This window comes from Cetorhinus maximus, chromosome 19 (genome assembly GCF_964194155.1).
Source record: "Cetorhinus maximus chromosome 19, sCetMax3.hap1.1, whole genome shotgun sequence".
NCBI lineage: Eukaryota > Metazoa > Chordata > Chondrichthyes > Lamniformes > Cetorhinidae > Cetorhinus > Cetorhinus maximus.
In genome coordinates this window covers 36,222,920-36,236,559 of record NC_135897.1, presented here as the reverse complement: position 1 = coordinate 36,236,559, position 13,640 = coordinate 36,222,920, and the positions used below count along the sequence as shown (strand labels likewise).

Genomic DNA, 13,640 nt, shown 5'->3' with positions numbered 1-13,640 from the left:
GTCAAGATCCTCTTCCTCCAGTGGGTCCCCCCTTGTAAGTGCCAGATTGTGGAGAGTGCAGCATGCAACCACTATAAGTGACACCCACTCTGGGAGGTATTGGAGTGCTCCCCCTAAACAGTCCAGGCATCGAAAGCGCATCTTGAGAAGACCTCTGGTCCTCTTTACCACCACCTTTGTGGAGGTGTGACTTGTACTGTAACGCTCCTCTGCCTCTGTTCCTGGGTGGCGGAGAGGCGTCATGAGCCACCTCTTCAACTGGTAGCCCTTGTCACCCAGCAGCCATCCATCCAGTCCGGCTGGAGCACTGAAGAGCCCCGGCACCTGGGAGTGTCTGAGGATGTAGGTGTCATGGGAGCTGCCTGGGTACCTTGCACAGAATTGTAGAATCCGCATCCTGTGATCACACACTATCTGCATGTTCATGGAGTGGAAGCCCTTCCTGTTTACGAAGGCACCGGGCTCACCTGCTGGTGCCTTGATGGCCACATATGTGCAGTCTATAGTATCCAGAACACGGGGGAAGCCAGCAATTGCCTCTGGCTCGCTCAGCCTAGCTGGCCTGGCCCTTACCGTAAAGAATAAAGGTCAGTACCTGCCTGAACAGAGCTTCTGTCACCAGCTCGACGCAACTGTGGACAGCTGATTGGGACAATCCATACAGATCCTTCACGGAGCCCTGGAAAGAGCCGGAGGCATAGAAGTTGAGGGCCACTGTGACCTTCAGAGCCACTGGCATAGGGTGTCCACCCACACAGTTGATGCTGATCTCAGACCCAATGATCTGACAAATGGAGGTCATGGTCTCCCTTGAGAGGCGGAGCCTCCTTTGGCATTGCACCTCAGATATATTGAGGTAGCTGCATCGCTCCCTGTAAACCCTTGCAGCAGAATAGTGGTGTCTTCTGCAGCCCCTTCTGCCTTGGACTTCCTACTGGCCCTGCGTGCCTTGTGCCTGCACCTCTCCTCCCTCTGGTTGCTCCCCTAGAAGCTGCATAGGGACACCTGGCCTCCTCTCCCTTCTGCTACTCTCTTCCTCAGAGGAGGAGGTGCCACCAGCGGGGACCACAATCCCCAGTACCAAGGTAACAGAAGGCTGCTGATACCTGGACGGGTCCACATAGTCTGAATCCTCTGGGGTCCATGGAGACACCAATGAGTCCTGAAATGAAGGCTGAAAATGCTAAGAATGAAGCCCCAAACAGAATTGAAGCTGCCAACTACTAACAAGTCACCAGCAACAAGCTATGTACCAAACATCTCACTATTCACATTGGCAATGCTGATAATCCCTTTTATTCCGCTCATAGTTGAGGTTTTTGGAAATGTTGGCTGGCCGCCTGCCCGTTTTGCCCTTGCAATGAACATGAAATCGCACAGGCAATGAAAAATCACCATAAATTGGATTGTTTTTTTTAATGCAAAAATAACTTTTATTTCTGGGAAATAGACCATTGCTACAAACAAAACCATCTGGTTAACAGTCCGTTCCCGTTACATACCAAAACTCCAGAGTAAGGATGGATCAAAACAGTTTACATAAGAGTAAGTCGAAAAACAATATTCGTTCTTCAGGGAAAAGGCGAGACGCCCAAATCAACTGTCTAAACATGAGCAGAATGGTTCTGAATGGTCATCATGTCAATGTCTTGACTCGAGCTCCATCCAACTCTGGGACTTCTGCTGATTGTTCTCTGAGCATCACCTCCTCCAAATTGGATTCTCTCTTTTTACTTCTTTCCCTCTTGGCAGCTTTCTTCCCACCTAATGCCCTTAAGTGGCCTATTAATCAATGGCGGGAACAGCTCTGGCATCCACTCCCCCCTTACGGGTGAAACTGCACACTATTTTATGCCAACAGGATGTAAAATTCTGCCCCATGATTCTAGTTACAGAGGTGGGGTGACACCAGGTGACCCATACCCTTAGCCAATGGAAAAGGTGAATTTGGATTATTTCCAAATAAAGGATTCCAGAATTATGAGAAGTAGGGATAAAAGTTGGAAACTCAGAGTCTTCGTTGGCACAGTTTTACCATGGTTTCTGTGGAATGATTCCTCTGAGACATGGTAAAATCACTTCAGGGACAGAAGGAGAAAGGCAGTGGTGGCAGTGCCTGAGGAATCCTAGGACCTTGAGGGATGAAAAACTTCTATGTTGCTTTCACTGTTTTTTGTTAAGTATATGTAAAACATTGCTTAATAAATTCTACTTGATTCATATTACTCGTTATTTGTACCTTGTTAGGTGAGGATCCCATTGTTAGGAATTAGGAACTTAAAAATTTTAATTAATAGCGTTTTGTACCTTTAAACACTAAAACTTACAATAGCTTCCCTTCCCCTGACACTGCTGCTCAAGTCTGAAGGCCTTGGGAACCTGCCACACTACATTTTTCTCATCTGGCCCCAGTCAGACTGTCACATGAGAAATGTGCTGCTCCATTCCAGCGTATCTAAAAATGAGTGGAGTGGCAATCTGACTGTGATTACCACTTCTCGGGAGTTCTGGCCCAATAAATCCTTTCTGAGCTGTATTAATAAAACTGCACTTGGCTTCCACTCTTCAAGACATCAAAGAATATTTTATAATAGAAAGATACATAAATAAATTATTGTGTTCTATTACGATGCCAGATTTCACTAATTCATGGAAGATTTTATGATTGTGTAATTGAATTTTAGCAGAAACCTAAAGTATCCTTTAGTTCTATTGGCCCAAACATCACATGATCAGACCTTGATCAGGTAAATGGTGCATGAATCAACGGCTGATTGGTCTGTAAGGGTGATGGTCATCTACTGATATCATTTCCTGTTGTCTCCTGACTGATTCTTTAAGGTGTCAGTTACTCATGGGACCGTCCCTCTCATTATAACTTTTTCTGTTATTTCATTAAATTTTATGACTGTCTACCGAGATAATGGGGCCTTAGGATAGTTGTGATGTCTGCTTAGTCAAGATAAAAGAGCATGTGATGTCCAGTAATACCAGACTCATCATTCCAAATGTCTAATTGATGCATATGCATCAATAGCATATGTCCTGTAGAACTCTCATTAAGATAGGCACTTATCAGGGTGTTTTGGTTGAGAGAACCACTTTGCCATTGTACGTTTTTATTGTATCTGCCAGTGCTTGGTTTAAGTTAATTAAAGATGCGGAAGTGTGTATAGCCTTGCAAAAATTACAAAGAAATTGTACAAAGTCTATACAAAATACATATAAGCGCATAAAGGTGATTGGTGTGTTAAAGCTGAAGTAACAAGATACATATACAAGATACAGCATAATACATTACATGTTCATAAGCAATAAAAGTCAAGAGAACTACATAGATACAAAAGCTAATTAGGGAGCTTCATTCTAAACTTGCAGAATCAAAGATGGTTACATATTGTGAAGGAAAGTGCTTCTTCTTCTAACAAGTTAAACTGTACTAATTTAAGGCACGAGGCTGAATGTTTTAAGACCTGTTTTTCCTTTGCAAAATAGGCCTTTAAATTTAAATACAAACTGTTACATTTTAATAGCTAGGGAGTTTGATGGTCTCAGACCGGAACTGTTCAACCTTGACATCTTGCATCACTGGCTTGGGGCCAAGTGATTTTTCTCACTCGTCAAGTGTCAATGACACTGCTAACAAAGACCAAGCCATTCAGCATAATATCACATTGGGTTCATATGCTTTGGTCACTTGATTACTACACACAACTAAACTACAAACTAGTTGTAAATAACAATTAAACCAAAACGTTTCTACATCAGCATCTAGAAAGATACAATGAGGCCATGAGCCAGCATAATTAGGTTCTTTGTCAGACTTTGTCGAGAGTTATAGCGCCTGCACCTTCTGGCCGCAGCAGACCAGTGCAGAGAAACCTGCAGCTGAGCATGCCTCTGGCACATAAGTTGTCATGCCAGGGGGGCGACACAGAAGGAATTGGGGTCCTTCCCTCAAACACTGCCTCCTCTACCTCATTTCCCCACCCCACCCCCTTTTTATTGTGTGGGTTATTTTGTCTGTATTTTCATTGCTTTGTGTTCTTTATTTGTTGTTATAGTGACCACTAATTTGACCATACACTGTGTTCTGTTACATTTGACTGGTATTTATTTTTTGGTTTGTATTATTTGTTAGTATATTTATGCCTTTATTTAAATATGCACTGTTCCACTTCAGGTTTGTTGTTTATCTGAGTTATGTTGTTCATTAACAGTTATCTTATATTAAAGCATTCATTGATTTTGATGCTCGAAAAACACATTTGCAGTAGTCTTTGTAAAGTTTTATTTAAAATTTTATTCGCAAAAATAATGGAAAAGATATACAAAATCTTAAAATCATTTTAGAACTCTAACCTTTTACTTAAACAGAAGAACTTTGAAATCTTCAATAGTAACTACCTCAAAAGTTTTTCAAGGGTTTTGAACTGAAATAAAGTAATTTGTTTAACTATAAAGCAACAGATCTCTTGTCTTATTTCGGAGGGAAAGGAGGGAGGGAGGGAGGGACAGGCATCGAATTAGGAGATCTCAATGCCAAAATCAGTAGCCACCAGGTGACCTCTAGCTACCCTGGCAACAGTTGAATTCTGGGACTCCTCACATGCTCCAGGAGGCATGTCTGGTTCCATGTTGCACTCCTCCATTTTTGGTGCCTATTTAAAGAATTACAATCTTGGAAATTCCCAAAGCTGAGTTCTGTAAAGTGCCCCTGACCTTTCCAGGCAATGGAAATATGACTTTAAAATCACTATTGTCCTCTCCACCGCCTGTCACATTGCTACTTGTGTATGGTTGCATCACTCCTGTGCTTCATCACTGGTCCTCCAAAATGGTATCATAAGCCACGTTCTCAATGGGTATCCCTTATCACCCAGTAGCCATCCTGTAATTACCGGTGATGTACTTATGGTCCAGTGTAATCTTCAATTCGCCAGAATGAATTAATCATGGGCACTTCCTCGGTTGTCTGTTTTCACATTGAAGATCTTCATTTGGGCATCATACACAATCATCACATTCAATGAATGGAACCCCTCCCTGTTGATGAAGCAAACAGCCTCATCTGTAGGTGCCTTCAATGGAATATGCGTTCCATTGACAACCCCAATCACTTTTGGGAAACCAGCAATCTTATAGAACATGACGGACATCTCCTTCATCCTCACGGGAGACATGTCAAAGTTAATAAACTCTGAAGCCCAGTGAAAAATTGCCCCAGTTGCCCAATGAATGTAGGCCCTTACAGCATTCTGGGAAATATTACACATGTCACCAGTTTCATGTTGAAATGATCCACATGCAAAGAAATTCAGTACTGTGGTGAGATTCATTAGCAATTTTAAGGCAGTGCATCATTTTGAGGCTGGCTTAGGTCACCTTTCAACATTTCACAGAGGTGTCCCATTGCTTCCTTGCTGAAGCATAGTCTCCTGATGCACAACTCCTCTGACATCATTTCATATGATATTCTCTGCCTGTACACTCTCTGGGGTGGGTAGTTGATCTTCTTGATCAGCAAGCGGACATGTTGCCTGACTCTTTGCTGATGGTCTCTCTGCCTGTGTCATGCCCTCAACATAAGAAGCACGGTTGCAGTAAGCAAAGCACATATTGTGAGGGTCCAGAGGGTGAGCATGTCTCCAGATCAAGGTTGGATTCAGCTCTGGGTTCTGGAATACCTGTTAAAGTGATAGTTGCATATGTCATTTTAAACATTACACTTTTATAAAAGATCAACATTGCAATAAAGAGACTCTTAAAACTTTTTAAAAAAAACATGCTGTATTGAAGTGCATCGCAACCACATATATTACAAAATAACTTTAGTTGATGCTTATTAAAGTGACCTTTAAAAGTAAGGCCCAACTTGCTACATGTGAAAGCTCCCTCAAAAAACATTGGAAACAATGTTTATATCACATTCACTTCTGGAAAAGCTTAACAAAGAGGTCTTTAAAAGTTAAACCCACCGTGCTACGTATGAAAGCACTTTTCAAAGGAATTGGAGGAAAAAGTTATTTAAAAATGGACATTTCCATTCTTTTTACACATTCTGTACAGCTACATATCATTTGAACATCTGTTAATAATAAAAAAGTTTTCACCCACCTTCACAAACTTTCAGATATAAGCTGCTGCTTCTCCTCATTGTTGTTAGGCTATGAATGAATAGGTGTAAAGAAAAGCCTGTAAATTCTTCCATTTCTTCTGGGTGTCCAGCCAAAGTCTGTACTGATTTATATCTTTCTATGGCTGCCCCTTAAACTATCCATGAGAGTTGGGCAAAAAATCGGTAAGGAAGCACAAATATATTGCATCTGCATGCATTGGGACTTGCGCAGGGTCCCAACGCTCATCTCTTGGATACGCCATTGGAAGGGCGCTGCTCGATTCGCAGGATCTCTTCCTCAATTGTCATTACAAGGAAATGGCAGTTTAATGAATGTATTACGTGTGCTTTTAAACAAATTAGAAAAATTAAGCAAAAAAAAAGCTTTCCAATATGCTAGATGAGCTGTGTAAAAAAATGCAAAAGTTATCTTTGTAAATATTAATCTGCTCGGTCCAGGGTGTCCACTCCTTTACTGAAGCAACAAGACTTTACAAGCCTTGTGAAAACTGGGCACATTTTAGATGAAGTCCCTGTATCTGCAATATTGAACTGTTTATGTGCCATAGAATTATTTTGACTAAATATTTCAGTGGCTGTGTTGGCATAAGATAATTTGACAAACACTTTTTTTCTCCCATTGGTCAGAAGTGCCAGATCTTCCTGGGGTGGCAGGATTGTGATATGGGGAGAGATTGGGTCAGCTAGGCCTGTATCCACTGGAGTTGGAGAATGAGAGAGGACCTTATTGAAATGTATACAATTATGAAAGGGCTAGGCACACTGGATGCAGGGATGATGTTTCTCCTGGCTGGGGGGAGGGGGGCTCTAAAGCAAGAGGTCAGTCTCAGGATACAGGGTAGGCCATTTAGGACTGAGATGAGGAGAAATTTCTTCACTCAGAGGGTGGTGAACCTGTGGGATTCTCTACCACAGAGGGCTGTGGAGGCCAAGTCACTGAATGTATTTAAGAAGGAAATCGGTAGATTTCTTGACACTAAAGGAGTCAAGGGGCATGGGGAGACAGCAGGAGTATGACATGATGATCGAGGATCAGCCATGATCATATTGAATGGTGGAGAAAGCACGAAGGGCCGAATGGCCTACTGCTGCTCCCATTTTTTAATGTTTCACTGTAAGCGATGCACTATGCCACATATTGGTATGACTTACAAAACTGCATTGTATGTTTCCACAAAGTTTGTCTGTAGTTCGTTTAAGTCAACACCCCTTTGTTTTCTTTATGCTTATTAATAACTAGATATATTTCTCATACATTTCCTTTGGAGTCGTTTTTTTTAACCATAATCATCTTAATGAAATGAAATGTATTTGCAAAATATACCTCATAAAACACTAAGAGTTACTTCAATGTTGGTTTTTATATGATTTTCATTAGTCTCCCAATGCTCTCCTGAACTCAACCGCTCATAGTGTGGTATAGACCTCACTATCACTCTGCTTCTTTACCCCGTCCCCAAACAGGCATTGGTCATGCGCAAAGCGCCCAATCACTGAGCCAAACAGTTCATTCGGCAGATCATCCAGAACCGAGCATGTTTCTGAGGTTTGTTTATGAATCAGCCAGGCTGCACACACACGCACACACACAAAATGTGGATATTCACAGGGTTTGTTACGGCACATTGCGTCACGCAGAACGCTCATTCTGGCGGTCAGGACTGCGACCCTTGCCTGATCATCTCCATCTTTATCCTGGGAATATCGAGGACTTGTCTTGACATTGGTGTGCTCAGCAAAGTCACTGAACCTGGAACCTCTTGGCTCGGTACCAAGTGAGGCGCTGCATTTACTCAGAGAGCACTGGGGATTCTTTATTTCTGACTTGCACAATTTAAATAAACACAGACAAGTGATGATCTTAAGATCAGATAATTTTAATCCAACTCAGTAATAAATATTTACAAATAATTTGCAGCTTCACCTATTTACATGATTTACAAATTAATTTAAAATTAATAGAAGGCTTTATGGAAACTCTGACAGACTTCTACGTCAATTTCATCTGGAAGGTTTTACAGATTTCAAGTGCTTCCAGGCTGATTGCCAGTGAACATTTCATAGCCGCATCCAACAATACTTTGCCCAAGAGCCGGTTAGACTTCGTCTTTGAGTAAAGCGTTCATTCACCCTTTCTGTACTCAACGTTCTGTTGTTTAGCCCCCGCTAATGTATCGAGTATCCTACTTGTTTATTTTGCAGATAAATATCATCCACAGATTACTAATTTAAAAATAATCGTCATCACCTAACCTAAAATATTAACAATCTGTTAAACAGCAATGGTGAGTCATGCTGGAATGACATTATGCATATTATATACTGCATATTTTTGGCGCCAATTGTCCAAATATGTTTGAAAATCTTGCCTAATAAAGGGGTCCACAAATGTGCATTTGTGAAACTTTTTTGGTAAGTAGATATGTGTATTAAAAAAAGAACCCGCACATCTTTGTGTGTGTGTGCAATGGGATCTGGAACTGAATGAGGAATAATTCGGGCAACCAGTGTACGACTGGGTTTGGTCACCATCTGTCAGTCCAGCCAAAATCATGGGATTTGGTGACTTATCTGCCCTTCAAACTGTAACTTTAGCCATGCATTGTGCTCTGATAAGCCCTCTGTCAATTGTTTTAACAAGGGTTTTCAGTTGGCGGATGAGTGCTGCGCTCAATGTTGTCTGAGGTATCATTGAGCAGATTTTCAGTTCCATCTACCTCCTCCTCGACGGCCACTTGGATGTCTTGTGCTCCCTCCGAGCTCACGCTACTCTCCATGGTGCACATGGCGCAAGAGAGAGCGGGCGCCACGCTCTCCGGCAAGGCGCTAAACACCAAGGGCATGTGCGCCGCTTTCAGTCCAGCCCACTCCCCTCTGTCATCATACAGGAACAGGGTGTCATCTTTCCGCTCGTTTCTCTTCGATCTGATATAGCCCAGCACTATCCCCAGGAGGAAGACTCCATAGAAAGACATGACGATTAAAATGTACAGGTACTCGTTGTCTTCCGAGTCACTTTCAGTCTTCGCCGTCTGAATGGCACTTTCAGTGAAATTGGTCTCATTTGAATGATCCATCTTTTAAATTCTGCTATTTCCTTCACAGAATGAGTCTGGCATAGAAGGAATTAAGTCATGTCAGTCCAAATCATAGGTTAAACCGCATATATGAAAAACTGGCAATGTTAAAAAGGGGTTGAGAGTACATATTTGAATTTTTTATTTAAAATTATTAAACTATAATCTAACAGCGATAGCCTGTGCACGAAATGCAATCATGCCTGGAGTATATTCTGTTTAAAACATCATTTAAGGTAATTACTTACCACTGGTTATAAAAGGTGCCACTAAAACTTCTGACAAATGTTGAAGTTACCTAAGAATTCATGGAGCTCCGTTTATTTCAGTTAGTTGTGTCCAGTAATCGGCCTCCGTTTACTGTCTGTGCAAGCTGCCGAGCTTTATATAGGTTTCACTGTGCACAATCACGTGCTAAGGGAAGTTAACTGTAAGATGTGGATCCAGATCCAACTTTATTGTCAGGCTTCGGGCGCGGCGAACTCCTGACAATAGCGGGAGGGAAAAAAAATTGGCAACTATTTCGTGACGCCTGCTCGGCGTATGAACGCAGCCCTTAAATGAAGTTCAATAAGAAACGAAAGAGCAAACTGACTTAAAATGAACAAAGCTTGAATACCTCTGTTCCTCCACACTCCCATATAACAATAGTGGGAAGGAGACAGGACATAAAAGCCTGTCCGTCCATAATGCGGTCAAGCTTGAATAATTGTCATGAGATTTTCAGACTCCATAAAGTAGCGAAGTGTGCAAATAGCAAATGAGGGAACTTGCGCACAATCTGAAAGCTATTTTCGCGTTTCGGTGAAAAAAACATTGCTTTATATGTCGCTGAGAACGCACATATGATGAGACATGTTTGACTGTTGGTTTACAGAATCTTGGTTTACAGAATCAGGCTCCCAGCTGAGACTAGTCAATGTCCCTGCAGCGCACTAAAATTGGATTAGAATCGACAGCATTTACACGCGTGTTCAGGCTGTTACTTAGGATGGGCAGAAAAATATGAGGAGATTTTAAACAAACCCATCATTAGAAAGACCCCTAGAGCGGTATTGTTACCCAAAGATGAGGGCTTTCTGCCTAATAATCATTCCCCCACCCCACTCCCATATAAAAGTCTAGAAATGTCCGTGAAGGAGTTTCCACAGAATCGTGCATCAAATGTTGTGATATTGTCGCCAACTCTTCCCTAATTGTGTTCAGTTAATAGAGCCACGAGAGGCAATGCGAGGCTGTTGGAAAATGCATTCTAATTAAGTCAAGTCGCCTTTGAAACAAGTTTTATTAATGATCGAAGAGCCGTCATCACGGTCTTGTTATTCATTGGGAGAGTATTGCTTATAACCTAAATCTTGATACACTTAAAGTATCTCATTGGCAGCGTATGCATCCGACGTGTGGAGCCACACATTTTTGGTTCAAAGTTGTGTGTGTTGGGAAGGAGAGGAAATGGGGTGGTGTTTCTACGTGGCGGATAATCTGGCTTTCTTCACAATGGAATTAACGGTTTGTGTTCCAAAATCTAACAAAGTAGAAACTCCTGTAATTCACGTCGATTGCAAAGAAAATACACCCAGTCACAATGAAATAATAATGTTTGCAAGTAAAACATGTTTGACTTTTATATATGTTGAGTTTCTCTCCGTTCTGAAGCTTGTTACACATAAATGGCAGTTATATTATACGGTGGCGTGGTTGTTGGTTATTATGATAATCCAGTGGAATGGATTATCATTGGATGTATATTGCACACTATCGTCCATCTCTTCCAGAATATGTCCCTTTTAACTACATTAGTGTTGCTGTCTCCCATTCATCTTTTCTGCTTCTGCATCTCTCTCCCTAACATTTTGTTTTTTGTTGCCTTTCCCGGTTCCTATTGGATAAGAGGCAGTTCATTGTGTGGTGAGGAAAACAGCTGCAAATAGCATGGGGACTTGTGGGTAAGTGTGGCCTTCAATAGCTCCCTTTCCATCCCTTGGCCTAGCCACCTATGCTCCCAGCACCTTCCTACTCGTTGGCGGCGGTCCTTCGGAATCCGTCAGGTTTGGTGACTCCAGATGACTGAGGAGCCCAATTCTGGATCCACATGTTCTTCCGCAGTGGGGGCACGTTGTTACGCAAGAGAGGGGGAATGGCAGCCCTGGGTTGGCTTCCTTCTCCTTCCTCTGCCGCCACTGTTCTGCCTCGCTGTCGAGTTGCTGAGCCTCAAAATGGCTTGTGCAGGTGTGCCATGCCAAGCGATCAGCAGCATTCTCCTCCCAGTCAGTGGTGTTAATGCCTCCATGCTTTAGGGGGGCCTTTAGCATAGCCTTATACCTTTTTCTTTGGCTGCCCTTCGAGCATTGTCCAACGGAGAGCAGTGAGAAGAGAAACTGCCAAGGGAGACGATATTTGGGTGTCAGGCGCAATGGCCCGTCCATCGGAGTTGGTTCCGCAGGAGCAGGGCTTCAATGTTGGTAGACACAGTTTCATGGAGGACGCTCGCGTTAGTCTGGTGGTCCTCCCATTTTATCCCCAGGATTCGATGCAAGTCCCACCGCTGATGGAAGCACTCGAGGGTCTTAATGTGGCCTCAGTAGACAGTCCATGTTTCACTGTAGTGGTGGAGGGTGGTCAACACAACGGCCTTATAAACCAGAACCTTTGTTGACTTGCAAAGGTTCCTGTTGTCAAAGACATGTTTGCTCAGCTTGAAGAAGGCAGCGTTGGCACAGTTGACTCTGTGTTGGACTTCTTCGTCGCTGGTAGTCCCTTGGCAGCTGCCAAGATAAGGGGAGTGTTGCACATACTCCAGAGCTATCTCATCTATGTAGATGGTGATGGGGTGCTCAACTGGCCCAGGGTAGGTTGGTGAAGGGCCTTCATCTTGGCAATGTTTAAGAACAGGCAGAGCCTTTATACAAGGTGTTGAAGAAGTCAAGTGTCCTTTACATGTCCTGTACAGAGTGAGCCATCATGCAGCAGTCATCCGCAAACTGAAGGTCATGGATGTCCATGGTGGTGAGTTTTAGTTTTGCCCAGAAGTGACCAAGGTTGAAGAGCTTTTCATCCAGATGTTACTGAATGCTGACATCGGGTGGTACCTCATCTCGGATGAGGTGGACGATGACGGTCAGGTAAATGGTGAACAAGGTGGGAGGCGATCACATAACCTTGTTTGACCCCGGTCCAGATGTGAAAGGTATCAGTTTCAGATCCTCCACTCAGGGCAGTGGCGGCCATGTTGTCATGCATCTGATATATTTACTGAGGGAACAATACAAGATTGAAATTTAACTTTATAAGCATTTTTCTGATTCATTTTTAATATTTTACGCTAACTTACAGCCAATGGATAGAATTAACACGAATACATACTTATATCACTCCCCCCCTGGTGGGGAGGGAGAGTAAATGTACTGAGTCACTGTCTGTTAAAATAAAGACATAATTCAGGTGACTTGCAGGTATCCTTGCAAAACTACAGGCAGGCTACAAAACAGAGGTTGGTCAGAGGAACTTTGGAATTCCTGTCTCATGGATACAGCCGCCAATGTTCTCAAGTTTTCAAGCATGTGTAATGCTGGTCGTTTCTTTCCTCAAATAAATGTAAAGCAAAACGAACCTTCATGATTACCACAAATTTAAAGTTAGTTGGTGGTATGGAGGGTGTGACTGTGAGTCAGGCAGGTATTGGTGTCCAGGATGTAGTGTTGGAGAAGGCTTGATCCTTGACTTTGACCAACAGGTATGAGATACTTGCTATCTGGGGTGGATGGACAAACTAATCATAGCACCTTGGTGCAGGAAGCCATTCAATTGGGGGTAATGATAATGAATGTGGTTGTGGTAAGGGTCAGTATCCAACAACAACTTATTTATATAGCACCTTTAAAGTAATGAAACATCCCAAGGTGCTTCACAGGAGCAAGAAAAAAAAAGAGTATGACACCGAGCCACGTGAGGAGATATTAGGTCAGATGACTAAAAGATTGGTCAAAGAGGTAGGTTTTAAGAAGTATCTTAAAGGAAGAAAGTGAGGTAGAGAGGCAGAGAGGGTTAGGGAGGCAATCCCAAAGTTTGGGGCTTAGGCAACTGAAGCCATGACCACCAATGGTGGAGTAATTATGACTAGGAATGCACAAGAGGCCAGAATAGAGGAGCATAGAGATCTCGGAGGGTTTTGAGGATATTACAGAGATAGGGAGGGGGCAAGGCCATGAAGGGATTTGAAAGCAAGGATGAGAATTTTTAAATCAAGACATTTCTTGACCTAGAGCCAATGTAGATCAACAAGCACAAGCGTGGTAGGGCAACAGGACTTGCTGCAAGTTAAGACACTGGCAGCAGTGTTTTGGATGACCTCAAGTTCAAACAGGGCAAAATATGAGAGATCAGCCTAAATGAATTTGGAATAGTCGAGTCTAGAGGCAACATAG

At 42.7% G+C, this 13,640-nt stretch overlaps 1 protein-coding gene across 1 annotated transcript; it reads right to left on the bottom strand.

The window, feature by feature from the left end:
* Positions 1-7,995: 7,995 nt before the first annotated feature.
* On the bottom strand, positions 7,996-9,604 carry kcne4 (potassium voltage-gated channel, Isk-related family, member 4). The gene is made up of 2 exons (XM_078563718.1): positions 9,465-9,604; positions 7,996-9,251 (listed from the first exon to the last, which is right to left on the bottom strand). The coding sequence occupies exon 2, from the start codon at positions 9,214-9,216 to the stop codon at positions 8,773-8,775; it is 444 nt and encodes a 147-aa protein (XP_078419844.1). The 5' UTR covers positions 9,217-9,251; positions 9,465-9,604; the 3' UTR covers positions 7,996-8,772.
* Between the last annotated feature and the right edge of the window lie 4,036 nt (positions 9,605-13,640).